Genomic DNA, 27,444 nt, shown 5'->3' with positions numbered 1-27,444 from the left:
TGCTGCCGGCGACCTTCCTCGTTGAACTTCAACTTCCACTACAGATGGACTGTGCGGATCACTACCATCCTCCTCCTCTCCACCAACACTCACGCAAATGGGTCGCAGGACGTATCGTCCTTCGTCGGCCGCGGCTACGACATTCCACTGCCATCTCTACACACCTCTAGGCAAACCCACCTGCTCGGCACTCGGTGACGAAGGCATCCGCCACGACTGGACCGCTTTCAGGCGTACCCCGCTTCCTGGTGCAAAAAGGAGTCGGACATGCTGGCAAGACGATAGTGATCTGCCCCAACCGTCAGAAGACGAGAAACCAATTGGAGAGGAGGTATTCGAAATTGGATCTGTAGTGCTGGTCAAGCACACTACAGCGCTGCCACTCCTCGCTGTCATTACACAGCTGTGGTCGGACGAGGACGAGGAGGTCGATGACAATGACGAAGGAAGTGATGCCGAAGACGAAGAAGACTATGTACCCCTATCCATGGGTCTACGCTTCTTCACCTGGTCGGAAGATCTGACTGCCGGAAGTCGAGAACGCCTGAAGGCTATCCTGGGCAAGAATGAAGTCTTCTACCAAGACCAGTCCGTCTCCCTTCCCTCTTCGCGCACATCAAAGCGATCTCAAGCTGCCGTCCAACTGGCCATCAAGGACGACTTTGCTGCCGGTCCATCGCTCACAAAGCACTCTGGCTGGTCCGTAGCCCGTATCCTCGGATCTGCTTCCGTCTACCCCACTCTGGAAGAAGCCGAAGAGGCAGCAAAGGCGGATAAGCGCCCTTCCCAGCTATATCACAAAGGAAGAGCCATTCCTCGCCATCTCTTCTGTCGAAAGGCGGCTCACCCGCGCAAAGAGCTCTTCTGGCATATTCACTATCCGGATCTTGTGGCGCAGGGAAGGAGCGGTGGTGGATGGGATATCAAGGTGCAGGAAGGGGATGCGAGAGGGAGAGGGCCAGTGGAATGGGCCGAGGAGGAGAAGAAGAAGGCAAAGGTCAGCGGCAAGCCATTGCCTTCGGAGACAGGAGACGAGGGGAGAAGCAAGCAGAAGGCGCAGAAAGCAGTCCGGTCTGCAAAGGCATCGCCTACAAAGAGGATGAAGCTGGAGAAGTCGACACCCTCTCGCCGTCCTCAGCATCACAGCGAAAGCGAATCTGACGACGAGGATAGTGATACCTCTGACGAAGACGAGGAGAGCGATGCAGGCAGCGAATATAGTCTGACAAAGGAGCGGCAGAGGTGGAAGTCCGGCAAGAAAGCCAGCAAGGCTGATGAAAGCGACGAGGAGTCTACCGAAGCCACTTCAGACGAGGAAGAAGACGAAGAGGAGGAGACTTTCGACGATGACGAGTGGGACGATGATGAAGAGGTGGGAGGCAAGCGCAAGAGGAGGCAAGCTGGCCCTTCTACCCCTCGCAAGCCTCGAGCTACAGCCATTGGCAAGCCCACCCCTCGTTCAAAGAGGATTATCGACCTTCAACGCGATACTCGTCAACGCCTCTTCGATCGCAGTCAGGGCGCCTCGTCGGGCGCTTTCCTGCCAGACCCAAGCTCATCACTCCCATCTCAATTCGAGTCACAGAGCGACCTAGATGCAATGACCGCACACGAACGAGCAAAGCGCCTTTTGCACGTCTCAACCACGCCTTCCAGACTGCCGTGCAGGACAACGCAGGCGGAAAATCTTCTGTGTCTGCTAGAAGACTCGCTCGACACGGGCATTGGCTCCTGCATCTACATCTCTGGCGTTCCTGGTACTGGTAAGACAGCCACTGTGCGAGGAGTCATCTCTCTGCTGCAGCAACGTTCCGAGAGGGGCCAAGTGAATCCCTTTGACTTTTTGGAGATCAATGGTATGAAAGTCGCTGATGCAGGAGAGGCCTACTCGATGCTCTGGAGTGTAGTCGGTGATCGAGGAATCAGCGCAGGCTCGGGACGAGCGCGTAGATCGCCCAAGGCTGCTCTGAACCTCCTCTCTAAGCACTATGCCGACAATGGTCGAGGTCCAGCGGACGATATGGGTCAAGGCTCCGGTCGAGCAACTACGATCGTGTTGATGGATGAGCTGGACCAACTTCTCACTTCAAGGCAGGACGTGATGTACAATCTCTTCAATTGGCCCAGCGCCAGGAACAGTAGACTCATCGTGGTAGCTGTAGCCAACACGATGGATTTGCCCGAGAGGACGATGAGTGCAAAAGTCGCAAGTCGATTGGGAATGACGAGGATCACCTTCATGCCCTACGCGGACAAGGAGCTAGGCGAAATTGTCCGCTCGCGCCTGGGCATCGATGCGAGTGGGAAGTCTACTGCGGGCAGTGCCTCCCTCACACCAATCGACGAGGCTGGCGAGTTGGCCGAAGAGGACATGGACGAGTCCCTCCTCTTCGACGACGATGCTCAGCGACTCCTCTCTAAAGAGGAACGTCAACGCAAGGAAGCCCTCTACAGCTCTGCGGTCCGTGGCTGTGACGCCATCTTCGTCAATGACGCCATCACCTACGCCGCCAAGCGCATCTCGAACGTCTCTGGTGACGCACGAAGGATGCTAGACGTTTGTCGTAGAGCAGTGGAGCTCGTCGAGGCCAAGCACCAGACGAAAAGTCTACCCACTTCGGGCAGTGAGAGCGCCGACGCTGTGAACATCGATGTCCCGCGCATCACAATCGGCGACATCAAGTCTGTCCTCGACGGCATGGTCAAATCCTCCAAACCATCGCACATTGCTCGCTCCCTTTCCCTCCACTCCAAGGTCCTCCTCATCGGCCTCGTCAATCTCACCCGCAAGACGGGTCTGGCCGAAGTGACACTGGCGGATCTTGCAGCGCACTACAGGGCGCTTTGTCGACTGCACTCCATCAATAACCAGAAGAGCACGACCGCGACCACAAGTGCAGGAGTCGAGCAGCAGGAACATGCACTCGCTCATCTTCTCGCACCGCTCAATACTCTCGTCGGGCTCGGCTTTGCGATTGCTGTTGGCGCTGGGCATGGCCCTGGAAAGGCGGCAGGGTTTGCAAGGGTGATGTTGGTGCTGAGGGAGGATGAGGTGAGGTTGGCTTTGGAGGCTGATGGGGATGAGAGGGTGAGGGGGATGCTTTGAGGCTCGGGAGACGGAGAGGCGGAGAGGTAGGAGAAGACTTGTTGATATTGTAACTACATACCCCACTTCTCACACATGTTCATCTATGCATCTATACATCCACTCCTACCTCGGCTGCGTCCTTCATCAACCTTTTATTCGCTAGCAGACAGTAGTCTCTGTACTTCAGCCCGCTTCTCCAACTCTTCGGCGTCCAAAGCAGCCTCGCAATTGTCGTCTTCACCTTGCCAATCGATCCGCCCGGAGCCGGAGAGCTCTTGGTTGCCTCGGAGTCGAGGAAGCGCTCGCACTTGATCTTCTGCCAATTCTTCCTGTCCTGCACATATCTCGGCTCGTACTTGGGCGGGATGCTTGCAAAATTGTATGCTGAATCGTCCGAGTCTACCAAGAGGTGACATTGCGTCTCTGGAGAGACGTATCGGTCCCACTCCTCCTGATTCAAATCATTAAACCCTGTCTGCTGATTGCGCGTCATTTCAAGCAGGGGAGGAAGCGAAGAGGAAATGTAGGGCGTGAAAACATCCAGCCCGTAGAGGAGAAGCGGCAATGGATTTTCTCGTGGAGAGGATTCCTTTTCGGACTGTTCGAAATGCTTGGGGAGGATGCCGTCGAATTCGCTCTTGATGAATGCTCCGCTGACTTCTTGTGGGAGAAAGAGGCTGTTTGGGAAACGGTACCATTCTTTGCCGTAGCAAATAGTCAAGCCTTCGTCATTTTGCACGGATGATGTAGAGGGGAAGAGGCTTGTAATCTCCTTCCTGCTTCCCTCTGCCGAGAGCGGGGAGAGTACTGTGAACGGTGCATGGTAAGCAGAGATGCTTGCGCCTATCCGCAGAAGCGCAAAGACAGAGGAAATCAGCAGGACCACCAGGGACGCCAAGCTCGGAAAGTAGAGGAGGCGAGCAGGAGGAGTTGTCTTCTGCTCGGATGTCTGAGAGGACAGCCAAAGCATCGCTCTCTCTGCTAGACCCACGCCGAGCTCTAGCCCGACAGCCGCGTTGAGACACATAGCGGTGTACGCTGGGAACATGAAGCGCTCCTCCTTGTGAGGTTGAGAGCTCAGGAGACCGAGCCAGAGGTAGAAGGGCGCCATGCGGAAGAGGAGCAGTGTCAGTCTTGTCGATCCTATCAATGCTGATGACGAGCTCTCCTTGTGGTCCTTGCTGCCCTCTTCTGCTCCCAACAGGCGCCGTGAGTCGAGCAGTCTGGTCGCCGCTAAGAGGGGTATTGCGGCAAGCGCTAGTAGGAGTATGACTGGGCCAGCATTCAGAGCTAAATTAGCCAGGTAAAAGGTAGGAGGTTCTACTCCATATAGCTCAGGGCCCGCTCCTCTCTTTGTCGACATGATGTTGTAGATAATTATATTCAGCGGAACGAGAACCGCCTTGCCGTAGAAGAGGGAGTCGATGAGCAGAATAGGGACTGCCAGTACAGAGGCCGTGAGGGCAGCCTTTGCAAAGGACAAGATCCGGCCTACTACGAAGGAGCCAATTTGGCTCCCTCGCACGAGGTTGCCGCTTGGGATGAGAATCTCTTCCAGTACGAATGGGAAAGACAACACAATTGCGAAAGGCCAGCCGAGGAGCGCACCCAGTGCGAAGCTCGCAGTTGCCTTGAGAAGCCGATTCCTGTCTGTGAAAGGGAGAGACCGACTGGTGGGACATGTTTCGGATGAGGATCTAGTTGGCTGTATAGCGTACGAGAGCGCAAGTGTCGTCGTATAGAGCGTGAAGCTCGAAGGCAGTAAAGCTACGCTTGCAGACCACAAGCCAGCGTTACAAGCCAGCATGCACAAGAGGAAGCAGGCGCACCGCGGGTTGATCGCGTCAGCCACCGTGCTAACGAAGCGTGCCTCAACAAAGGCAGAGAGAAATGCTAGTGAAGTGCGTATGCCATAGAAGACTTGAAGCTTGCTAGCCCCAAGGTTCTTGACTAGCCAGCCGACTGCAGCGTGAGGCAGAATATAAGCCCAGCTGCGAATGGCGAAGTTGGGGTCATATTCCCAAGTCTTGAAGCTTTTGGTAGCAGTACTGCCATCCTGCCCAAACAGGACCAGATGCAATGCTTCCCAGTAGTTGTAGGTCTCGTCGCAGTCCGAGATGAGCGAGAAGAGAGCCGCTGACAGTCGTACCAGGAGGAGCACAAGGAAGACGAAGGATAGAGGGACTTTGTGAGACGGCGGCGTGAACTGTAGCAGGTGACGAGTATATGGCTGCGAGCTCTTTGATTGAGCCACTGTATCCATCTTGGCGGGTGTGGACCGTCGAGGAGCGGCGAAGCCGTGATGAGCGATGCCGATGCTGGGTCCTTGTATGCGTGCCTCCCTCCTTCCTTCGTACGAGGTCCGTGTTGCTCTCGCGGTTGCAACTCCGCTCCTGCGCTCCACATGAGGCATCGTCTCTGGTCAAGCCGGAGCCCCGCTTCAGCCCCTTACTCTCTTTACGTACACTCGTATTGCCTCCTTCACTGGGTTCTCCCCTCCCCCTTTCTCTCTCTCTCTCTCTCCAAGGATGTCGGGGACTCTGAAGGGCATCTTTACCGGTTCGCCCAATCGCAGAGGTACCACATCTTCATCACAGACGCCTGCATCACCCCTTTCCACTAGCTATTCCGTTCCCCCTTTTCCAGTTCCTCAAGTCGATCGCAGCCTCACACTTCACTATACCACAAATGGGCTACTCATCGTACCATCGCAGATTCGGCATGGCAATTCCAGGCCTCTGAGTAGCTCACACTCCTCTGGCGTCCGGCTAAGCTGGGAGAGGCGGCCTACACCAGAGATCGTTAAGGCAGCGGAGGTAGTACGAGTGCTGGGAGAGCAGGGAGAGCACGCTTCGATACCATGTTTCGGGCTCATCGGAATGGTCAAATTGTATAAGAGTGAGTGGTGACCCTGTCATTGCCAACACGTAATCTTCTGCTGACCTGTAGCTTCTTCCGGGCCGCCTATAGACTCGTACCTCCTAGTCATTACCAAGCGCGAGCTGGCAGGAGATTTCCTAGAGCAGAACAAGCCGGTCTACCGGTGCAGTGGTGTCTTGGCTGTACCACTTTGCAAAGACAGCGCTCAGGTCGTACTCAAATCTGAGTCTCAGAAGGCCAAAAGTTCGAGTCCTGCAAGTGCCTCCGACGAAGAAGAGGATGACAGTGACGATGTCAGCGAGGGGGAGGAGAGTGATCACGACGACGTTGCTACACCCTCTCTGATTGGCAGAAGCTCCTTCCTGACTGGATCAAAGATCGCCCCGTCCATACCTTCAGCAGCCAGCGAGATTCGCTCTTCTCCCCTCGCCGCAAGCAGAATGTCAGCTTCTCAGCATGAAGACCCACAGGGCCTGGGAGATCAGGGTACTGTTGGCAAGGACGAAACAACAGCGGTGCCTCACGTCAAGGTCAATGAGGCAGCAGCCGCTTCACAGTCAGAAAGGCAGGCAGAAGATGGTCTGTCCGCCAAAGACCAAGAGGCGAATCGTGAGGAGCTTGAAGACAAGCTTGTGAAGGAAGCCGCACGGCAGTATGCGCGTGGTGAGATGCTCTTCTCATATGACTTCGATCTCACCACCGCTCTCCAGCGCAAGTACGATCAGGTGACTGCCACCGGCGTTAAACCTTCCAACACAATGCCATTTGAGGAGCCCAGAGCCACCCTGCCTCTGTGGAGGCGAGCCGAGAGGAAATTCTTCCATAACGAATTTCTCTCGCAGGAGTTCATCACTGCTGGTGTCCACTCTATGGTTCTTCCTCTGATGCAGGGATACTATCAGACCTCTACTCTGCCGATCCCTGCCGCAATACCTGAGGGAGACGAGGTGACTGCCACCATGACCATCATCTCGAGGCGATCAAAGGAGAGGCCCGGATTGAGGTATCAGCGTCGAGGAGCGAATGACCAAGGGCAAGTTGCGAACTTTGTGGAAACGGAGCAAATTCTCCATGTCAGACGAAAGGAAGGTGCGCAGACCCACATTTTTTCTTTCCTCCAATTCCGAGGCTCCATCCCACTCTACTGGTCGCAGAACCCTTTCAGTATGAAACCACCGCCAGTTCTGGAAGGAACAAAGGAACAGCGCGCTCTTGCATGCTCGAAGCATTTCGAGGCTCAGATTGAGCGCTATGGTCCAATCACTTGTGTCAACTTGGCCGAACAGAAGGGTAGGGAGGGTGACATCACACAAGCCTTCCGCGAGTCCGTAGAAGAGCTGGAAAGCAAAGGTGTGAAGGTCAAGTATCAGGCCTTTGACTTTCATAAGGAGTGTGCAGGCATGAAGTTCGAAAATGTCTCGAAGCTCATTGATACTCTTCAGGACTCGTTGAAGGAGATGGACTGCTTCTGGCGAGCATGGATCACGAGTTCTTCTGGCGAGAAGACGTCGGAGCTCAAAGCTGTTCAGCATAGCATGATGCGCACAAATTGTCTCGACTGCCTGGACCGCACAAATGTTGTCCAGTCTGCCTTTGGTCGCCACCTCCTCGCATCACAACTGGCCCGCATCGGACTTGCTCTCAACCCTCCACCGCATGAAGCTTACGATGCAGTCTTCAATGAGCTCTGGGCCAATAATGGAGACCTAATCGCCAACAGCTACGCCGGCACCCGTGCTCTCAAGGGTGACTTTACTCGTACGGGCAAGCGGAATTGGAAGGGCATGATCAACGATGCTACTGCTTCGGTCTATCGTATGCTACAGGGAGCCGTCTCAGACTTCTGGCGACAGACGGTCATCTCCTTCATCTATGGCGAGCTGACCCTCAATGGTCTTGAGAGGTACGGCGAGGACCTTACCACCGTCGATCCGTCCAGCGAGGTACGGCTCAGGAAAGTAAGAGCAGCCGCTATCGATACCTGTGCAGAGATGGCCCTGCACGAGGGCGAGACGAAAATCGGCGGCTGGACCCTCTTCTCGCCCATGGAGGCTAACACGATCCGCTCGAGCAAGCTCGAGGAGAAGATTGTCCTGTTGACCAACAAGGCTCTGTACATCTGCGCATACGACTTTCAGATTGAGAAGCTCTCCGAGTTCTCGCGAATCTTGCTTGGGGACGTGAGAGGCCTGAAAAAGGGAGTGTACCTCATCTCGCCGCGCGATGGGCAGCACAGAGAGCAGCACTGGGGACTAGTCGTCTCGTACCTCTCTGAGTCCAGGAGGATCAACTCGGCCACGATCAAGAATGTCCCCACCGAAGCAACATCATCACCTTTAGATGGAGGAGAAGCAGCAGCAGAAGGCAGCAAAAGTGGGTCCTCAAGCCCTACTGGGGCCAGTGCAGCTGTCACCGGCAAGGAGAACTTCATCGCTCTCAAGGCCATCGCGGACGAATTCGCTGGCACCCTCAAACGGGAACCCCGTGAGAAGCGCAAGAGCCGAGTCCTCTCCGCCAATGCAAGCGCAGGCGTAGGCGGAGCTACCGGTCTTCCCTCTTCTTCTTCTTCCTCTTCCGCCCAGCAGCTCTACTCAAACTACGAAAGCGGCGAATTGACCTCCAAGGAGATCGTCGAGAAGATTGTGCAGCTCCTCGTCGAGGAATGTAGCGATGCTGATGCCTGCATCACTGAGGGTGTGGCGCAGGCGGAGGAGGGGTTTGTGAAAGAAGGAGACATTCAGACGTTGGCAGAAGCGAAAGCGCAGGCGCCCATGTTGAGTGGGCTGATCGAGGGGCTGAGGAGGAGGGTGTGGCTTTAGGCTGGTTGCTGCTGCGCTCGGATGCGTACACTGCCATGCCTGCTAGCGTCGATGTTGTTTATGATATCGTACAACTACAATCAGGAATTCGTATACCCAGACCTGGCCTGTTCGTCCCTACCTCTTGCATCACAGCGACCGCACCCTAGCCAGTATCCAAATTGCCACTATCCAAATGACCGCCTGTGTCACTCCCCACGTGAGTTGCGCCAGCTCTGCGTCGCCCGTCGGGAGGAGGACAGAAGGGAGCACCGTCGCCCTCTGCAGGGCTTCTGAGTCTTGACCGCCGCCAAGGGAGAGGGAGGAGGAAGGCTTGTATATGTTGGCCTTGGCGGGAAGACTGGACAGGAGAGGGGAGAGGAGATGTAGGTGCGTGCTGGGGAGAAGAGACGAGGGGCCTGAAAGCATGTGGGTATACAAGGTCCAAGGAGGGGCGTCAGAGGCTGTCTTTTTGATCAGTTCTGAGATTGTGTCCTGTTACACTCACGAGCTAGGCGCTCCCACTCCTGCTCCTCCTCAAGCTCTTGAGGCGCGCTCCCTGCCGTGCAAGCCCAGAAGACCTCTAGCCCCTCGATGGCTACCTCGATGTAATTCCCACTACCATGCGGACTCAGCAGACGCGATGTCAGACTTGCTTGAGAAGAGTCGACTGGGGGAAGATAGCGAGCGTGCAGGGGTAGTCGGAGCTTCTGCTTTGATGAACCTGCAGAGGAGGGAGAGGAGGAAAAACGCAGCAGGACTGCTTCCCTCTCTCTATTGGCCGCCTTCTTGCTGCCGCCAGCCGAGTTCGACCCCTCTTCTTCGCCCCTGCTGGAGCTTCGAAGTAACCTAGTCCGCTCGTCCTTTCCCTGCCACACCGCACGTCCGCTGTACGCTGCTCCACCACTACTAGCGCTGGCGCCTGTCCATCCCACTGCCTTTTCTAGCTCTACCTGCGAAGGATAGCCAGCAGAGAGGAAGTCCACTTGCTCTATCCGAATCCCTGCTGCTCTTGAGGACACTTTGCCATCAGTACTCTGAATTTGATTTTGAGTGAGAAGTTGTGCTTGTAGAACAGGATGGATAGGCTCTTGCCATGGATCTAGGAAGAGGGCTGGTGGGAGGGAGAGGAGGAGGTAGGGATCGCATGTCGAAGAAGGGCCGGCGGAGAAGAAGCCCGAAGGGAAGGTGACGCGTAGCACGGGGTGGAGGGATGAGGGCGAGAGTGTCGAGGTGGCCATGTTCGAACAGCAGCACAGGCGAGGTATGGTATCGTAGGGTGTGAGTGTGAGCTGGGAGTAGCGTCGTGTGCTTTACTACGCGAGTGGGGTCGTGCGGGGAAGCGTTTCGATGCGAGCGGAGTGTGATTGCCTCTGTGTGCTCAAGGACCATCTCGCCGCTTCTTCGCTTCTTCCCGCTGCGAGGCGCCAGGCATAGAAGCACCACCATCACTACCATCACCATCACATTCTACCATACCTTTACTTCACCATGGCCTCGTCCACCATCTACGAAGCCACATGCTCGGCTCCAGTCAACATTGCGGTCATCAAGGTCAGTGTCACCACACAAGAGCAGCATAAAGCTCTCCTTCGCTCACAGTCGCTTCGACTGCCCCTGACACACCTTCTCTCTCTCCTTACTACCACAGTACTGGGGCAAGCGCGACACCTCTCTCATTCTGCCCACAAACGACTCTCTTTCTGTCACCCTTGACCAAGATCATCTCCGCTCTGTGACTACTGCCCGTGCGGATCCTTCCTTCAGCTCACCACCAGAGCGGTTATGGCTCAATGGAGTGGAAGAGGAGATCAAGTCTCAGGGCAGGATGAGGACTTGTATTGATGAGATGAGGAAGCTGAGGAAGGGGTTGGAGGACAAGGATGATAAGCTGCCAAAAGTGAGTCAACCGAAGCGTGCGTAGAGAGGAGCCTTCGTTATCGTTTGGTATGCTCACCCATGCCCCCGCTCCCCTGCTACTGCAGCTCTCAACGTATGGTCTGCGCATCTGCTCGGAGAACAACTTCCCCACAGCTGCCGGTCTCGCCTCATCTGCCTCTGGATTTGCTGCCCTGATCTACACTCTCGCATCCCTTTACGAGCTGCAGCCTGCTGTGTCCACCTCTCATCTGTCGAGGATAGCTCGCCAGGGCTCCGGTTCGGCCTGCCGCTCCCTCTTCGGGGGCTTCGTCGCCTGGCAAGGTGGTGAGACGACCGATGGGTCTGACTCATTGGCGGTAGAAGTAGCGCCCCAGGAGCACTGGAGCGAGCTGCAGGCCCTCATCTGTGTCGTCTCTGATGCCAAGAAGGGCACTCCCTCCACCGCCGGCATGCAGAGGACCGTAGCCACCTCGCCCCTCTTGCAACACCGCATCCGCGAAGTCGTCCCTGCGAGGATGAAGGACATCTCCCAGGCCATCAAGGCGCGCGACTTCAACCGCTTTGCAGAGATCACCATGGCCGATTCAAACAACTTCCATGCCACGTGCCTCGATACCTCCCCACCCATCTTCTACATGAACGATGTATCGCGGGCCATCGTCCAGCTCGTGGAAGAGGTGAATCGGGCTAGTGAGGAGGCAGGCAAGGGAAAGATTGTTGCCTACACTTATGATGCAGGACCGAATGCAGTGCTATATGCGCCAAAGGAGAATGTATCCTTGGTGCTGGGATTGATCAGGCACTATTTCCCAAATGCAGACTTTGACGACACGGTAAGTAGCACATTTGCAGCGAGAAGGGCAGAAGAGGGCATCTCCTGACAATTCGCACACCCCTGTACCACCCCCCGCACCAGTTCAACCTTCTCTCCTCGGGCGCAAACGCCTCGCACCGCGGCGCAAACCAGCCTGCCTCCCCTCTGCCCACACAGGAACAAGGTCTCCCTGCTGGATTCAACAGCGCCGTCATTCCCGTGCACGAGGCGGGGGCTGTACGACGACTGATCCATACGCAGGTGGGGGATGGACCTAGGTTGCTTGCTCGTGGTGGCGCGGATGACGAGGTGGGATTGCTCAATGCTGAGGGAGAGCCGAAGAGGCTGCAGAGGAGCAAGAGGGCATGAGTGAATGGGTGAGAGTCGGAGGTCAAAGAGGGGCAGAAGGAGTTTTGACAAGAGTGGTCAGTCAGAGGCCGAATCGCAACCGGATGCACCTCCGTCATTGTTGTCATGTGATCAAACATGGTATTTCAATTGTCCAAAGAATGCAAATACGATTGCGAATGCTCAAGAGTGAGAGGGAGATGGGGAAAAATGGATTGGTATCAGGCGGCGAAGGACAAAGCTACGCGACGCGAGGCCACATCAATTGAAGGGGGCTCGTATTCACTCCCCTCCTGCAGGCGTAGAAGCCGGACCAGGAGCAAGAGGGGGCATTCTCCTTCTTCCTATGGCCCCTCCTGTTGAGCTCACTTCACCCCCATACCCATGTCCATAGCCTGAGCCATTCCCAGCCGAGTGCGAATGGCCGGGAATGTACGCCCTCGCTCCTCCTCCCCCTCCCCCTCCTGTGTATCCTGCTCCAGTAGCTGCAGGCGAGACATTACTAGCACTGGCGTCCGCGCTAGCGTTTGACCTCAGGGCCTTCCTCTGTGCGCGTCCTTCGGCACGATACGCTAGCTCGGCATCGATGGCGGCGAGTGCGCGTACGAAGGCTTCTTTGCTTGGACCAACGTTGGGTGAAGATGACGAGGTAGAAGAGGTAGTGATAGCTCCCTTGTCCTTCTTGTCTACAGTCCCGCTCCCACTGCCACCGGCCCGCGCGGAGTCCTGCTGCATAGCGAATGCCCCTCCAAGACTCATTGTCGCACCCGCACCCGCACTCGCACCCATCCCTGTCGCAGGCAGGGACGACGCCTCAGGTGGAGTGGGACTGAGTACCGCCTCGCAATCCCTATCCCATGCCAATGCCGCCATCCAAATTTGGCTCAGCAGGACTTCCGGTAGTCGAGATTTACGCCAGATTTTACCTACACGATGTGCGGGGAGACGAGTGCTGGAGGAGGGAGGGGTGATGCTGAGCTGTACCGAGGGTTTGCGCGTACTGCGGGGTACCGGAGGTCGAGAGGCTGGAGAAGTGGAGGACGGTGGAGAAGTGGACTCGAAGCGGCTTGCGAGGGAGGCAACTCCTCCTCCTCCACCACCACCCGTCTTGGCTTTCCGGATGGTACTTTCTATATCCACTCCTGAAGAGCCACTCTCGACTTCTTTCTTGCCATTCTTCCTCTGCTGCTTGCGCTCCATTCGCTGTACCTCGCGGTCCCACACGTCCTCGTACCGCTTCCGGGCAGCCTCATCCGCAGGCGCTAGACTTCTAGCTGGCTTGAATCGAGCAGACCCACCCGCTGCTGCTGCTGCCCGTTTGCCGTACAAGGAAGCTTGCGAGCTTCGGTAAGCGAGAGTGCCGTGGAAGGTATCCCTTACAATGGGCGCACTGCTCGCTGCTGCATAGGCTTCGCCGTTCGTGGCGCCTTGAGTATGAGCATAAGCACGACCATCGTGAGGATGTTGAGCTCTCATCTCGCCTAATGGACCTTCGCTTGAGGATCGCAGACGAGAGCGAGAGGGGGGTGGCTGGATAGCAGCTAATCCCATGCCGCTACCCGAAGGGCCAGCATTCGCGGATCGAGACACCGCCTCGTAGCCTGGTCCTCCTGAGCGGCTAGAACGCTGCGCAAATTTGGACGCCGCTGCGAGTTTAGGTGACTGAGTAGGGGAAGAGGACACGGACGCTGCAGGAGAGTGTCCTGTCGAATGACGGGGACCTGCTGTGCTCGGCTGTCGTGGTGGGATAGCAGGAGCTTGGCTTGATGAAGGTAGAGATGTGGAAGGCATAGATGGTGGAGGTGGAACTTTACTTGCTACGACGCCTCCCGCGCTGGAGGACGATAGCATCAGGCCGCTACCGCTGCCTCCTCGCTGCTTGTAGGGAACATATGGCAGGCTCGACGAGGAGTGCATTGCAGCTCCCCCACGGGGAGGTAGGCTCGGAGCTTGCCCTCTGTGATACTGAGATCGGCCGTCTGATGCTTCTTTTTCCTCCGAAGAGGCTGTGCTGTCAATGCTGTGATTCCTCCTCGGCTCGTACAGCGACATGTAAGGAGCCTTTGCCATTGAGAATGTCCCTTCCTGATTCTTCTCCGGGCTCGGAGTGGGAGGCTGCACGCCCACTCTAACCCGGTTCTGAACGCTCAGCAGATCTGCGGCTTCTGGAGGCCCGACTTGAGGGGATGATGGCACGGACCGCGAGTTGGAGGCTCTTGAAGCGGGCCTCGAGGCAACGGGGCTCGTGGTTGGTTTCAATGTAGGATGCAGAATAAGGCCATAACCTCCCTCCACCTTTTCGCGGCCTGCCACATCGTTGTCATCGTCGTCTAGCGGATTGAGAGATCGGACTGAAGGCGAAGGTAACGGCGACTCCGTGGTCGACCGGTTCCTCCTCATGGCATATGCGGGGACAGTCGCAGAGTGCGCGTCGCTGATCTGGGACAAGCTCCCTGATGAGCGTTTGTGCAGACCGCGAGTGGAAGCGAGACCGCTACGAGGCGGAAGGGCCGGCGAAGCTCGGCCGCCGGCACTACCAGCGCCTGAAGAGGAACCTGTCATATCACTGGGCATGAAGACGCCCAATGACGAGGACGATCCATTGGTCATACTGCCCCCAGGTACTCCAGACGGCGGCAAAGGGACCTTTCCTGAGACTCCTGCCACCCCACTGCCCCTCTCCCGGGCTCGAGCAATGGACGATGTAGTTAGATCATTGAGGCTAGTACCGCTTCCCACCCTCTTCACGCTACCTGCTTCGGCTAGTGCATCGAACTGAGACGAATGAGATGACGATGGTCCCGCTGTAGGGGCGAGACCGCCACTGCCTCCTTTGTAAGCGGCAGAGAAGGGCGACAGGGCTACGTTGGGGCTTGTACCCAAAGATCTGCCGTTAGAAGGGGGTAGAGGCAAGCTTGAGGAGGAAGAGGAGGCGGCGCCAGTTAGACGTGACCCAAGAGAGCGAGAGGAGAGTGGTGAGAGGACACCGAACTCAGAAGGCGAATCTGAGCCACCGGTAGTCGTTCCTGGAAAGGAAGGTGCCGAACGCAGGGAGGGAGAGGAAGAGGTCGTGCCAGGGGTGAGGTCTCCTCTACTCCGAGGGGTGGTATTGACCCGGCTGATGATGTCCTGCGTAGTAACACTAGGCCTCGCTGGGGATCCATGGCTGATACTGACAGGTGGCGGTGGTATGCTGCTGGTGCCACTTTGTGCTGTCGAACTTTCCGGTTTGACATAGAATGCTTTGCGGGGAGGGGGTAGAGGGGGTGCTGCAGCAGTATCCGACCTCTTCTCAAAAGCTGCGACTCGAGCTCTAATGTCAATGGGTTGCTGCTCCTGCTCCTCCCCTTCATTGTGGCTCTTCTGCTTTGCTGGATCGCTCTGATCCAGCGCAGCTGCCATGTCTCCTGAGGTGGAGCCCTTGCCAGGGGCTACACACGAGGGTAGCCGAGGCCCCGGAGTGGTAGGGTAGAGTGGGTTACCGTGTGCGAGACGTCCGCGTGACGGGCTGTGCGATTTCGATAGTCCTGAATGCGATACTGTCTCGAGGAGGGGACAGCTGCCGGAGCGGCTGAACTTGTAGAGACCCGGACTAGGTCTTGCAGGCAGGGGCGGAGGAGGGGGACACTCCTGGCTTGCCGTGTGTGTGTCTGTGACATGGCGGCGGGTCATGGAAGATGGACAGCATAGAGAGTGGGTACAAGAACGACGGTCAAGGCAAGGCAAGTGGTGATCAGAAGGACGGCTAAGGCGAATATCCAGGTCAGTCCGCTCTCTTGTCTCACCGGAGTGCGGAGGCAGGCAGACGTTGCTGTGTTGCTACCACGTCGGCCAGGAACAAGGTGCGGGAGCAATTGAGTCCTACAGGCACCGGAACGGATCACAGGCCAGCTTGCATACGCAGAGGAGGGAGGGACCAAGGCAGGTCTATCGGCAAAGAGGAAGAGGAGCGGAGGTGCCGGGGCTGTACACCACAAGCGACACCAAGGGGAGAAAGGGCTGACAGTACCGTGGGAGCAACGGACGAGGCTGTGAGAGCGGCACACCCAAGCCACCCGCACCCGCCACACCCATGTCGCCCAACCCCGGCCTGGCTGCCACTCGGGGCTCCGTCGGCTGCCACGCTCCTCTTTCCGTCAGTCGGACAGACAAAGCACAGGACAGACCACGCAAACGGCAACAAGTACATGGACCAAAAGGCAGAAAAGGTAATCACCTTGCCACAAGACCACCATGGTATACATGCAGTAGCGCTGCGCCTAGCTCTTTTGCCTCGACATTGCTCGATCACGGCGATTCGACGTCCTCTCTTGAATATTCCCATCAGCGCTCACACCCAGACTCTAACTCCCATCCAACTGTGACGTCCAGTCACTTCAAAGCCACATCGATGATAGAAGGCCACTGCGCCCTCATTGTCAATCTCGCTCTCCGCCACCACTGGCCAGAGGCTAGTAGGCACACCTGATCCGAGAGGTCCAATGTCCAGCAGCTGAAGCGCACGGCGCTGCTGTCGCGCAATGTGAGGGCTGAGTAGCGCGACAAGCATGCGGCCGATGCCGATTCGAGGGGTGACAGTGGAGACCTCGCCGTTGCCATTTGTTGCTGCTGGAGCTTTTGTCGCATCATGAGCTTTGCCTAACCTCCGGTACGCTTCTGTTACGTGTAGAGAGGCAAGGCTGAGATCCTCGTGCGTGTACACCCAACCCGCTACCGAGCCACGCCCCTGGACCTTGGCGTATTCGTTCGAAGGCGTAGTCGTGACCTCATCTCCCTGCGGCGGGAGAGGCTGAGCAGAAGGTCCAGCCTGATCCCTGACGAGACGGGAGAGGAAAGGTTTGCGCAGAATATGTGAGGCCGGGAAAGAGAGTTTGTTAGACGAGTGGACCTGGTGTGGACACGACTGCTATCAGTAAAGTTATACCCACAAGGCTGGTACCTCCAGCTGCTCGGAATCTACTCACGAGCTGTGCAGTCTCCTCTTTCAAGCGCTCCACCTCCCATCTCTCTCCTCCATTCATCCGGCTCAACCACTTTTCCTCCTCCTCCCGTACTCCTTCCTCCATCCCAGACCATCTCCCATCCTGGAACGTATAGCAATTATTCTGCCAGTCCACATGTACCCTTCCCGGTGCAACCAGTCCCGCCGCTTCATCCCGCTCAGAGACTAAGAGGAGGGCTTTACGCTCCACTTCCCCGACGGCAAAGCCGATCAGGACAGTCTCCCCGGGCTCGGCTGTCCAAGGTTTGCCATCGAGCACAGTAGGAGGGGCCGCAATCGGCTCTCCCATGCGCTGGATCACTTTCTGCTTAAACTCCCGCAGAGCCTTGGGGAACCACACCTTGAGCACAAAGCGCATCATTTGCACATGTTCCTCTTCCGCCTCGAGCTGCGGAGGGAGAAGCCAGGTCGGGTCTCCTCGCTGACGCAACTCAGCTTGGAGCAAGGCTTCGCTGCTGAACCAGATGGACAAATCTGGTCGGTTGAGGTAGGTGCGGGAATCGCTGGGCGAACGGAAACCAGGAGATTTGAGGATGCAGAGACCCCACAGGCCTGTGCCCTCTTGATTATGGACGTTCTGCTGAGCACTCGATCCAGCAAAGGGAAGGAGTACCTCTTGCGGTACCTCTCCAAATGCTCCCACTCTCACGCCGGGCTGCCACTGTTGCAGTACCTCCCACCACTTGCCAGGTCTCCCTTTCCCTCCTGCCGTGCCTTGTTGTTGCTTTTCCCGCTCCCGCTCAAACTCCTTTAGAGCCTCCTCCGGCTCCTCCCGCGAGGTCAAGCCTGAAAGGAGGGTATTCCTCACGTGTGTTGCGCTAGGTAGGTAAGGAGCGCAGGAGAGGAGAGCGATCAGGGCTTGGTAGTCGATTTGGGTTGCGCCGTCGTAGCAGGGGTACGAGGGAGGCTTGGCATTGCTGTTGCTGTTGCCATTTTGCGCAGCTTGACCCGAGGGAGAAGGGGAGTATTCAGGATGGTTGGAGGTGGAGGCAGAGGAGGAACCTCCCGAGGGATGAGACTCGGTGGTGAGTGGTATCCTTCCCATGAGTATCTTGTGCACAGCAAGGAGCGGCAGTGGAAAGAAGGAGTCAGAGCAAAGTGGTGTGTGCCCCTGCAGAGTGGACCGTGCGGAATGGCCGAGTCAGGTCAAATTGCACCCAGTCAGACTGACTGGCGCTCCCTTGGTTCGACTTGAACTGCGAGGAGGAGGAGGAAGCTGGAAGAGCTGACAGCAGTGGTGAGGATGGATGTCACAAATCAGCGTACTATAGGCTCTAGCTGAGATGACAAGGACGCAGGCAGGCTTGTGCGAAACGGAGAAGACGATAACATTGAGACTGGGCAAAAAAAAAGAGGCTGCGGGCTCGAGTCAGAAAGAGAAGCAACAAAGAGAGGACCCTAGTGGTCATCAAGAACTACGACAGCGAGCTCGACAAAGCAACAAAGGACGGGACGCAAGTACCACGGATCAAACAAGAGACTAATTACGGTATCTGGGGCTTCACTCAGCACGGCGCACATTGCACTTCTCTCAACGTCTACGGCTGCCTCCATAGTCCGTAGTCTCTCCTCCCACAGCAGCGGGCACCTGTCCAACAGACCTCCTACTGCTAGACTTGCTCATCTTCGAAGACTGTCTTCCAAGACTGGCACCACCGTCAATGGGTGGGGAGATTGCCGCCGGCTGGCCTTTCCGAGAAGAGGCCGAGGTGCGACTGCTCCTTCCCGACTTGCTCGAGGCGCTGGTCATACTCTGACGGGAGGCCCTCGAAGACATCGAGGCGGACCTTGACGACAAGGATCCACCGATGGAGGAGCCGGCGGCAGAGGTGCCCGACTCGGATCCGTAGAAGGAGCTCGAGCGGTTACCCTGGATGCGAAGCGTCTCAATGGCAGCATGTGACCGTACTTGACACATGTTGCTCAGCAGGTACGACGCCTTTGCGCTTCCGGTGAGACCACCCTTGCCCTTGGCCTCCAGAGGCTTGCCGCTGAGGACCTTCTGGAATTCCAGCTTGGCCTGGTCACCCTTGTTCATCGCGGCTAGCAGACGTCCGTACTCGTAGTGGGCAAAGTAGCACACGTACCGATCCACCTCGTCGACCTTGCTGGCCCACTTGAAGACCTTGGTGAAGGAGCCGATGGCATCCTGCTCCACATCGCTCAGAGCACCAATCGAGTCGTCGGTGGGCAGACGGACCAGAGTGTGAGGAGGAGGGTAGGCGACGTGGGACAGAGCAGTACCTCGCAAGAAGTACGAGATACAGTAAGCACCGTAATACTCCGTCTCGCCACCAGGGTAGGTCTTGGGGTCATGGTACGACTCCAGCTCATCGATGAACTCATCGATGCGGGTCAGAGTCTGCTCAACCAAAAGGAAGATGGGCATCTGACCGATGCAGTGCCAGAGGTACGAGAATTCGAGACCTGGCAGAGGGAGCTTGTTGCCGTTGGCGATGTACTTCTTGGACTTGAGCATGGCGAATCGCTCAAAGGGAATCTGTCGACCAGCCACCTTCTTGACGAGCTTAGAAACGGTGCGCATGACGACGGCCGATTTGGCTCGGTCATCCATGCCAGTCTCGTAGAGCATGACAGCCTTGGCGTACTGATAAATGGCCTTGGACCAGTTCGACTCTCTCGAGAGCACATCGTAACACTCGTGAGCGCGGCCGTAGTCGCAGGTTGACAAGTAAGTGATGGACAGGTCCCAGAAGCACATGTGATGCAGCTGCTTGTACTCGCGTTGAGACTCAATAGCGTTTCGGTAATACTCGATGGCTTTCTCAGGTAGAGCCTGAGCAGCATACAGACGAGCTGAGAAGTAGAGGAAGAAGATTCCGTTCGGGTAGCGGATCAGGTCCCAAGACAGGATCTTGTCAGCGTACTCGAAGTCCACGTCGGTGACCGGAACATAGGCCGAGATGACCAAGTGGTAGACCAGGATGGCAATGTCGCACAACGGGCGTCGAACGCCCTCCTCCTCAGCAGAGATGGTTGGGAGTGGCTTGCTCTTCGACCAGCCTCCAGCTCGGCCAAACATGTCGAGGGAGAACTTGCGGTCACCAACGAATCCGAAGCCCTCCATGACCTTGAGAGCCTGCTTTGGCAGGAGAGACAAGACGAGGGAGCAAAGACCATTTCCGAGGTAGACACCAGAGCGGAAGTCCTGGTCCACGGTGAAGTTGGCGCGGCGTCCGGCAATTTGAGCCTCTTCTGCTTCGCCGTCACAGTACTCTACGAATTCGAGCAGCTCTCGCATGGTGAAGTAGGCACTTCGAAGACCAAGAGCCTGCTTGACAAAGGCAATTGTGTCTCCAGCGTAGAAGATGCCGAGAACACACTTGAGGAGCAAAGATTCAGCATAGACCAGATCGGAATGCTGCTCGACCAAGCTCATGCGCTGGAAAGCCTTCTGCTTGCTGCCACCGAGCAGCTTGCCCAGAGTTCCCTTCTTCTTACGCAACAGGCCGGCAATGCTCATCGAGTGCTTGCAGCACATGATTGCGGTCTGGAAGTCGGTAGGCTCGAAGGTCATGATAGCCTTGACTGTGTTGATCAGGGCCATACCTTCCGCCTTGTACAGTCGAGTTTCAGCACCATCGCGACAGAGCTCCTCCGCTTCCCTCATGCGCGAGTTGAGGAAGAGACTCATAGCCTCACGCACAGTGGCAAGGTCTTCTCGGCAGTCGCTGTCGCTGATCTTGACAGACGAGGCCGTGACGCCCTTCGGGTTGACAAAGTCGAGATCGACGTTGGTCTCTGGCGTGATGGAATCCTCCGAGTAGTTTGAGGCACGGTCATCATCGGAGTAGCCTTCTGGGTCTCCTTCCTCGTCGTAGTCCTCCTCCTCCTCCTCGGCAGGCTGGGGAGCACTTCGCGATCCCCTCTTGCCATTCTGCTGAGGCTGAGACTGTTCTTGCTGACCCTGGTTCTGCTGTCCACTGCCTGTGATGTAGCTGGCAGCACCGGCGGCAGCAGCACCTGCAGCAGCAGCAGCACCAGTAACAGCGCCAAAAGCAGCACCTGTGTACGTCTGCTGCTGGTCATCACCATTGGCGTTGCCGTTGGCACCTTTCTTCGACTTGGAGGGTGGGGCCTCCTCCTCTTCCTCTTCCTCCTCTTCTTCTTCCTCCTCCTCGCTGGATTCAGAGGACTCAGAAGACGACTCTGGTTCGGGCTCGGGCTCTGGTTCCTTGTTCTTCTTCAGGGGGTTCTTGGCCATGACCTTGTTCTTGGTCTTGCTCTTGACTCCGGAAAGCACAGCTGCAGCACCACCGGCACCACCGGCAGCAGCGCCGCCTGCTGCAGCTTCCTCTTCCTTTTTCTTGTCGGAGGACTTGCCGCTGGACTTGGCTTTGCTCTGCTTGGGTGCTCCTTTCTTTGCCGTTGGCTTCTTGCCGCCAGATCCAGAGCGCTCAGTGCCGCAGAAACCGTACTTTCCGGCCGGTGTGTCCTCGAGATTGTCCTCATCGTGGTCTTCGAGCCACTTCTTGATTGCCGGGATATTGGCCTTTTCGTTGATGGTCTGGCTGACAGTGTCACCGTCCTTCTGTGGATAATCCCAGCTGAAAGAGCCGTCGTCCGCCAGAATCCCAGTCCGCTGGTAGACGTTGCGAGCTCGCACGTAGGGAGTCATCTGCAAGGCAGTCAAACGAAGTTGCTTCGCAACAACCTCTCGCTGATAGGTCAGATCGGGAGAGGACTTGTCGTTGTCACCAGCATCGATCCACTCCTTGGTCAGGTCCTCGTACTCCTTGCCGAGACCCATGTATTGCTCCCACATCTTCTTGACCATCTCAGTGTCGTTCTGGTCGTCATTCTCGCTTGGGTCAGGCTCCACGTAGTCCCAGTCCCAGTCCATATTACCGCCCATTCCGACACGGAGCTTCTCGGCGGAGACGTAGTCAGACAATTCGCTCGCTTTGGAAGAGAACTTGATCTTGTCTCGAACAACGGGGTCAAGCATGGGCTGCAGAACTTGCCAAATACCCTTGAAGATCCACGGTGCGCCGTGGACGTAGATTCTCTGGAGAGACTCCGGGTAGTACGCTTCAAGACACTTGACGAGGAACAAGACACATTGCCAGTCCTGTGAGGAGGAAATTGAGGGAACACATGTTGGTCAAATTGGAGCCTCTATTCCATGCCTTTGACGCCTGTACTCACCATGTTCTTCAGACCAAAGCCATTCATGTCGAAGATAACCACCGCCTTTTCGTAAGGTGGAGTCGTGAGCTGTCGAGCATTCTCCATGGCAAGCAGAACGAATTGCTGCAGGACCTCGTGCTTCTGAGCATTGGTGAAGTGCCTGGCTACGTGAATAAAGTAGACGGGGTACTCTCCGGGTGCTTCAGAGTTTCCTTTGATGTAGGAGATACCTCGCCTGAATTGGTTCAGAAACCCTGGGACGTCTTTGAGACCCTCCTCACCCTTCCGGATGATGCCTTCCACGTCCATATCAAAGCGGAACTTCAACGCAGCGGCCAGCATGGCAAGAGCTCGATCAATGTCCCACTGCACGTAAGCCGAAAGGAATGGAGCGACCGTAGCTGCGTCAGCGGAGCCGTCACTCTCCGTCTTACTTCACCATTATCTACTCACCTTTCGTGCACGCAGGAAACGCAGCATCGAAGCATCTGGGTGATCGTGCTGTAATTGGTGAGCAGGGAAGAGAGCAAATTCGGGAATGTCAGCTTCAGATCGAACAAGACGTTTTGCAAGCCTGCAGTGCTGAGCTACTGACCTTGCAGAATTCCCAGACACCTCTCTTGAGGTAAGGTCCTCCATACTTGTCGAGGAATTGGTTCATCTCCTTCATCTCCTCTTGCTTCTTTGCCTCTTCCTTGGCTGCGTCGCCCTTTGGTGTGTCTTTCTGTGCCTGCTTGTCATCCTTGGGTGGAGCAGGCTTGCCTCCTGCAGCCTTTGAGGGCCCACCTTTCTTCTCGAGGTTCTCAGATACCTCTTTGTTTCGCTCCGTCAGCTCAAAAAACTTCTTGTAAAAGTCACGAAGAGCCTTCTGCTGGGAATCATCGAGATTGCCTGGTTTTCGAGGTAGAGGTGGTAAAGTGTCCATGATATTAGTACATATGCGACTGCAACGGTGCAGCAAAGCACCTGCCTCCCCTTGGAGCAAGCGCTACTCACCTCGGTACCCCGGTAGCACCTCGTTACCATCAATGTCCTTCTTGGTAGACATTGTGCTGGTGTGGGCTAGTGTATGTCGGGCTGACCCTCAGATGGTATGGTGGGACAGGTGCAAGCGATGTGCAGCCGTGTGTGAGTGTAGATGGGGGCGGATAGAGATGAGCTTGTGTTGTAGGGTATCAAAGGAGAGCGGTGATGGGATGCTCTGTAAGGGTGTTCTCGCCGGGTGCCTCTCTTCCCGGTGAACTGAGAATAATGTCAAGGTGGGGAAAGGGTGATAGGTAGAGTGGATGGTGAAGGATATATGGATGGATCGGCAAGAATAAGCCGGAGGATGTGGGGGAAAGGAAGTGGGGCGAGGTCGGTTGAAGATAGGTAGCTTAAGCGGCGATGGTCTTACGGACTGAGACACCTGGCTGCCGTGCGTCGGCTTGGTGAACTCTGCCTGTTTCTGGACACTGCAGCTGCAGGTGAACGTGAGAGAGGTGATGCGAGGCAGAGGAGAACAGCCAAAGGGCGGGTGGAATATCGGACACCATCGGAGTGACGCCCAGCAGGCTGGGGCAGCGGGGTACGGAACCAGCAGCGGCACCGGCAGCAGGCGCAGGAACACAGGCACCACGCCAGAGCAACCTCTTCGCTTTGCCCTTGGACCGAGCGCAGACGACGTTGGCGGGGGGTAGAAGCTCCGCCAGGACACTGGCGCAGTGCCCGGCCCCTCTGAACCTAGGTGTTCGATGACGCGGGGGGCAGAGGCAAGGCGAAGGAGCGTAGGTGGTCCTTGCAATCGACCAGTTGCGGGGAACATCAGCTCTGAGGCAGTCAAGGCGGGCCAGGTACCTCCTCCTTGACGTCCCCACCCCCGCATCTCGCCCGCACTCGCTTCCCTGCGCTCGGCTCTTTCTGGCAGTAGACAGCAAGAGGCAGACATGTGAAATCGAAGAAGGTTGAAGACTCCCATCGCCCAACACTTCTTGACCAGATCAGTCACTACTTACTCGCACCGGGCCAGAGCACCGGCTACTCAGTCACTCTGGCCCGAGCCTATTCCCTATCTTCCCATGGCGCAATGGGAAATGATTCCGCCCTTCAAGTCATCTGATCATCCGCACAGAGCCCTCGTGGGGCCCCACTAGCTTCACTGGTGTGGTCTTCCTAGATCCCACAGCTAGTCGCACGAAACGTTACGCTGTGTGAGCCGAGTCTCTAAGGGACTGATGGCTGTCAGAGGCTTCGGAAGTGTGGACCGGGTAAATGCAGTCACTGGTGGCACAGCCTGTTTCCTTCATCGACATGGTCATTGATGTCGTGTGGCATGTGCACAAGGCAACGGTGCCAAGTAACAGCGGTTAGGGCTGTGAGTAATGTCGCACTTCCTATAGTAGCACGAGGGATCGCTGACCGACTGTGCGTGAGTGGATGCGTGCGTGCGCGTACGCGGGGGCTGGCGTGAGCGAGCCGAGGGGTAGCCAGACGGAAAGAGCGGCGGAGTTGAAAACACAAGGAAGGACGCTCGGCTCCTCAAAAATTTCGACGATCACTGCCATTCGTCTTCCCGCCTCGGAAACACCATCACACATCGCTCCCCTCTCTGGTCCCTACTCCATAGGTCTCGCTGCACCGAATTCCAGGCCGATGTCACTGGCAGAGCCAGCCAAGGTGTACGCCCTTTCCGGCGCAGGAGCTCCGAGCGACTCAGCATCCGCCAATACCTCCTCTCTGCCCGACATCCTTCGCCGCCACGGACGCTCAAACAAGCGTACAAAACGCAAGGCCACGTCCAAGTCTTCCGCCTCCATCAATGCTCAGCTCGACCGGATAGAGCTCATCCAAGATTACGAATTCCCCGAAGCCTCCAATAAGATCAAGAGCACAAGGGATGGCAGCAGTCTCGTTGCGACTGGGACATACAAGCCTCATATCAGGGTGTGGGAGCTGGACCAGTTGAGCTTGAAGTTTGAGAGGCATACGAATAGCGAGAATATCGACTTTGTGGTGAGTATCTCTGGGTACGCAAGAGCGCAAAAGTGGTGTGAAGGGACGAGACGGCAGCACTCCAGTGATGAGCGAACACAACAAACCTTTATCTACATTATCTGCAATCTTGCCCTCGGGCGAGACGCTGATGACAAACCTGCTCTGAGGACCTGTGGCTTCGTTTGGATAGATGGGAGGGCTACTCGCGAAAGTCCGCCATTGCTGACCTGACCCCTTCCGTTGATTTCACGTAGCTACTATCCGATGATTGGACGAAACAGCTCCATCTGCAGACAGATAGGACGCTCGAGCTCCACGCTCAGGGTGGACATCACACACGAGTCCGGATACCCAAATTCGGAAGAGCATTAGCGTATCACTTTCCTTCCGCAGAAGCTCTAGTGGGAGCCGCCGGAAGCGAAGTCTACCGCCTCAATCTAGACTATGGCAGATTCATGGCTCCCTACCAACTAGGTCAAGGCACTGGACAGGGTGAGGTCACTGGCTGCAACGCTGTGGACGTCAATCCCGCGCATGGGCTTTTAGCTTTTGGAACCGAGGGGGCGGGTGTGGTGGAACTGTGGGATCAGAGAGCCAGGCGGAGAGCAGGAGCTTTGAGCATCACCACGCCAGTGGTCATGGATGCCGCCCTGTCAGCAGCAAGGCGCGGCTTGCCAGGCTTGATTCTGCCTGGGGAGGATGCTAATGAGGCAGCAGTGACGAATGCAATGAGCGGGCTTAGCGTCTCAGCATTGAGCTCAGCGCAGGATGGTTTGAATCTAGCGGTGGGCACCTCGACAGGACACGTCCTTCTCTACGACTTGCGGATGGACCGGCCCTATACCACCAAGGATCAAGGATTCAGCTTGCCTATCAAGAGTCTGTCATGGCCGGGTGACGCACCTCCTGCCACCAACTTCTCAACAACCTCCTCTCAGGCACATCGAGCTGCCTCTTCTGAAGCTCGTGACACAGTCCTCTCTGCCGATTCGAAGGGTATCAAGGTCTGGTCGAAGACCGATCCTACATCTAATTTGGTATCGATCTCGCCTCAATCGGGCTGTGATCTCAACGATGTCCATCACCTGCCAGGCTCAGGTCTGCTCTTCGCAGCTGTAGAAGGCACACAGTGCGCGGCTTGGTACGTCCCTACACTGGGTCCAGCACCCAAGTGGTGCTCTTTCCTGGACCGTGTCACTGACGAGATCGACGAGGAGCAAATGTCCGGCGGCAAGCGTGGTGTCTATGAAGACTTTAAATTCTTGGACCGACCCGAATTGGACAGGCTCAACATGTCCCACCTCATCGGCAGCAACGTTCTGCGTCCTTACATGCACGGATACTTTGTTGCACTTCCTCTCTACGAGCGTGCACGCTTGCTCGCTAATCCCTCATCCTTTGAAGACGCTCGGGAGAAGGCCATCAAGGCGAAGCTGGAGAAGAAGGCCGAGTCAAGGATCAGGAGCAGTGGTGCTAAGAAGGCCCTCGAGGGCTTCAACGCCAAAGTGCAAGTCAACAAGGACCTGGCAGAGAAGGCCGCTCGGGAGCAAGACAGGGAAGAGCAGAGGCAATTGGCCCTGGCCGCTACTGCTGCTGAAGCCGGTGACGGAGCGGCTGCAGGTGAGGCAGCCCCAAGGACTAAGAAGCCCAGCAAGGCTTCCCTACTTGGCGATGATCGATTCAAGGAGCTCTTCACCAACCCAGAATTCCAGGTGGATCAGACTTCGCGCGAGTACGCTTTGCTCAACCCCAGCTCGGCTGCCGTCACTGCTGCGCGAAACAATCCTGCTAGCAAGAGGCGTACAGCGGTGGAAGAGGAAGAGGATGAGAGCGATCGGGAATCCTTGGACCCTGATCAGGAGGAGGATCGAGAGCGTGAGCAAGAGCTACAGCGCAGGGAGCAGCCTGAGGCAGAGAGTGATTCCGACGAGGGTGATCTCTCGCAGTACGACCCGCGCAACCATGCTCCGGGCACAAAGAGGAGACATCTCGAGAAGGCGGCGAAGCTGCAAGCTCAAGCAAGGAAGAAGGGTCGCGGTGCTAGATTGGTGGACGGAGATGATGATGATGATGACTATGCGGACGACAGGCGTGCTCGAGGAGGCGCCAAGGTACCAAGCACTTTCGAAGGCAGGATCAAAGCGGCAGACCGAGCCGCCCGTCGCCGCGATGGCGGTGAAGCTCCCTCCAGGAAGAAGCCTTCCTCTTCTTCTCGAGGCGGCGTTGAAGACGATGACGACGAGGCTGGTGGTGCGCACAGCATGACTTTCATCCCTTCTTCAGCCCCTGATGAGGATTCCACGTTAGCTGGACACGACTACACACATCAAGATGCGAAGCGCGCTGAGCGTCAAAAGCGAGAGCGATCCTTTGGTGCTGGACTTAGCAAGGGAAGTGAGGCAATGGACCTTGAATCTCTTGGCGAGGAGGATCGTAGTGGTAGGAAAAAGAGGAGAGATGTAAGTAGGAGCGCTAGTAAGAATGTCATGAGGAGATGAGCGAGCGAGCG

General features: G+C 56.6%; 8 protein-coding genes across 8 annotated transcripts; 4 read left to right on the top strand and 4 right to left on the bottom strand.

Annotated features, from left to right (window-relative positions):
* Positions 1-61: 61 nt before the first annotated feature.
* Positions 62-3,311, top strand: BCV69DRAFT_280120 (P-loop containing nucleoside triphosphate hydrolase protein). Its single transcript, XM_025491497.1, has one exon. The coding sequence runs from the start codon at positions 98-100 to the stop codon at positions 3,104-3,106; it is 3,009 nt and encodes a 1,002-aa protein (XP_025351385.1). The 5' UTR covers positions 62-97; the 3' UTR covers positions 3,107-3,311.
* On the bottom strand, positions 3,132-5,408 carry BCV69DRAFT_280119 (hypothetical protein). The gene has a single exon (XM_025491496.1). It carries the CDS (start codon positions 5,349-5,351, stop codon positions 3,198-3,200), a length of 2,154 nt encoding a protein of 717 aa, XP_025351384.1. The 5' UTR covers positions 5,352-5,408; the 3' UTR covers positions 3,132-3,197.
* Positions 5,409-5,543: 135 nt separating this feature from the next.
* Positions 5,544-8,893, top strand: BCV69DRAFT_265781 (hypothetical protein). The gene is made up of 2 exons (XM_025490793.1): positions 5,544-5,986; positions 6,059-8,893. Exons 1-2 carry the CDS (start codon positions 5,617-5,619, stop codon positions 8,785-8,787), a joined length of 3,099 nt encoding a protein of 1,032 aa, XP_025351383.1. The 5' UTR covers positions 5,544-5,616; the 3' UTR covers positions 8,788-8,893.
* Positions 8,852-10,117, bottom strand: BCV69DRAFT_23730 (hypothetical protein). The gene is made up of 3 exons (XM_025489939.1): positions 9,275-10,117; positions 9,165-9,185; positions 8,852-8,978 (listed from the first exon to the last, which is right to left on the bottom strand). Exons 1-3 carry the CDS (start codon positions 10,005-10,007, stop codon positions 8,917-8,919), a joined length of 816 nt encoding a protein of 271 aa, XP_025351382.1. The 5' UTR covers positions 10,008-10,117; the 3' UTR covers positions 8,852-8,916.
* A 71-nt stretch (positions 10,118-10,188) lies between these two features.
* Positions 10,189-11,993, top strand: BCV69DRAFT_265778 (putative MVD1-mevalonate pyrophosphate decarboxylase). The gene is made up of 4 exons (XM_025490792.1): positions 10,189-10,320; positions 10,418-10,666; positions 10,752-11,480; positions 11,564-11,993. The coding sequence occupies exons 1-4, from the start codon at positions 10,258-10,260 to the stop codon at positions 11,828-11,830; spliced, it is 1,308 nt and encodes a 435-aa protein (XP_025351381.1). The 5' UTR covers positions 10,189-10,257; the 3' UTR covers positions 11,831-11,993.
* A 349-nt stretch (positions 11,994-12,342) lies between these two features.
* BCV69DRAFT_23578 (hypothetical protein) lies at positions 12,343-15,382 on the bottom strand. Its single transcript, XM_025489910.1, has 2 exons — positions 12,923-15,382; positions 12,343-12,834 (listed from the first exon to the last, which is right to left on the bottom strand). Exons 1-2 carry the CDS (start codon positions 15,209-15,211, stop codon positions 12,736-12,738), a joined length of 2,388 nt encoding a protein of 795 aa, XP_025351380.1. The 5' UTR covers positions 15,212-15,382; the 3' UTR covers positions 12,343-12,735.
* Positions 15,383-18,099: 2,717 nt separating this feature from the next.
* BCV69DRAFT_23373 (hypothetical protein) lies at positions 18,100-23,228 on the bottom strand. The gene is made up of 5 exons (XM_025489870.1): positions 22,959-23,228; positions 22,558-22,853; positions 22,416-22,463; positions 21,981-22,328; positions 18,100-21,903 (listed from the first exon to the last, which is right to left on the bottom strand). Exons 1-5 carry the CDS (start codon positions 23,008-23,010, stop codon positions 18,343-18,345), a joined length of 4,305 nt encoding a protein of 1,434 aa, XP_025351379.1. The 5' UTR covers positions 23,011-23,228; the 3' UTR covers positions 18,100-18,342.
* Positions 23,229-23,695: 467 nt separating this feature from the next.
* Positions 23,696-27,433, top strand: BCV69DRAFT_289098 (hypothetical protein; the record flags this gene model as incomplete). The annotated part of the gene is made up of 6 exons (XM_025493660.1): positions 23,696-23,713; positions 24,609-24,953; positions 25,190-26,667; positions 26,689-26,983; positions 27,025-27,095; positions 27,127-27,433. The coding sequence occupies 6 exons, from the start codon at positions 23,696-23,698 to the stop codon at positions 27,431-27,433; spliced, it is 2,514 nt and encodes an 837-aa protein (XP_025351378.1).
* Between the last annotated feature and the right edge of the window lie 11 nt (positions 27,434-27,444).

This window comes from Pseudomicrostroma glucosiphilum (genome assembly GCF_003144135.1).
Source record: "Pseudomicrostroma glucosiphilum strain MCA 4718 unplaced genomic scaffold BCV69scaffold_1, whole genome shotgun sequence".
NCBI classification, from domain to species: domain Eukaryota; kingdom Fungi; phylum Basidiomycota; class Exobasidiomycetes; order Microstromatales; family Microstromataceae; genus Microstroma; species Microstroma glucosiphilum.
The sequence above is the reverse complement of the archived record's forward strand: the minus strand, read 5'-3'. Positions and strand labels throughout refer to the sequence as shown.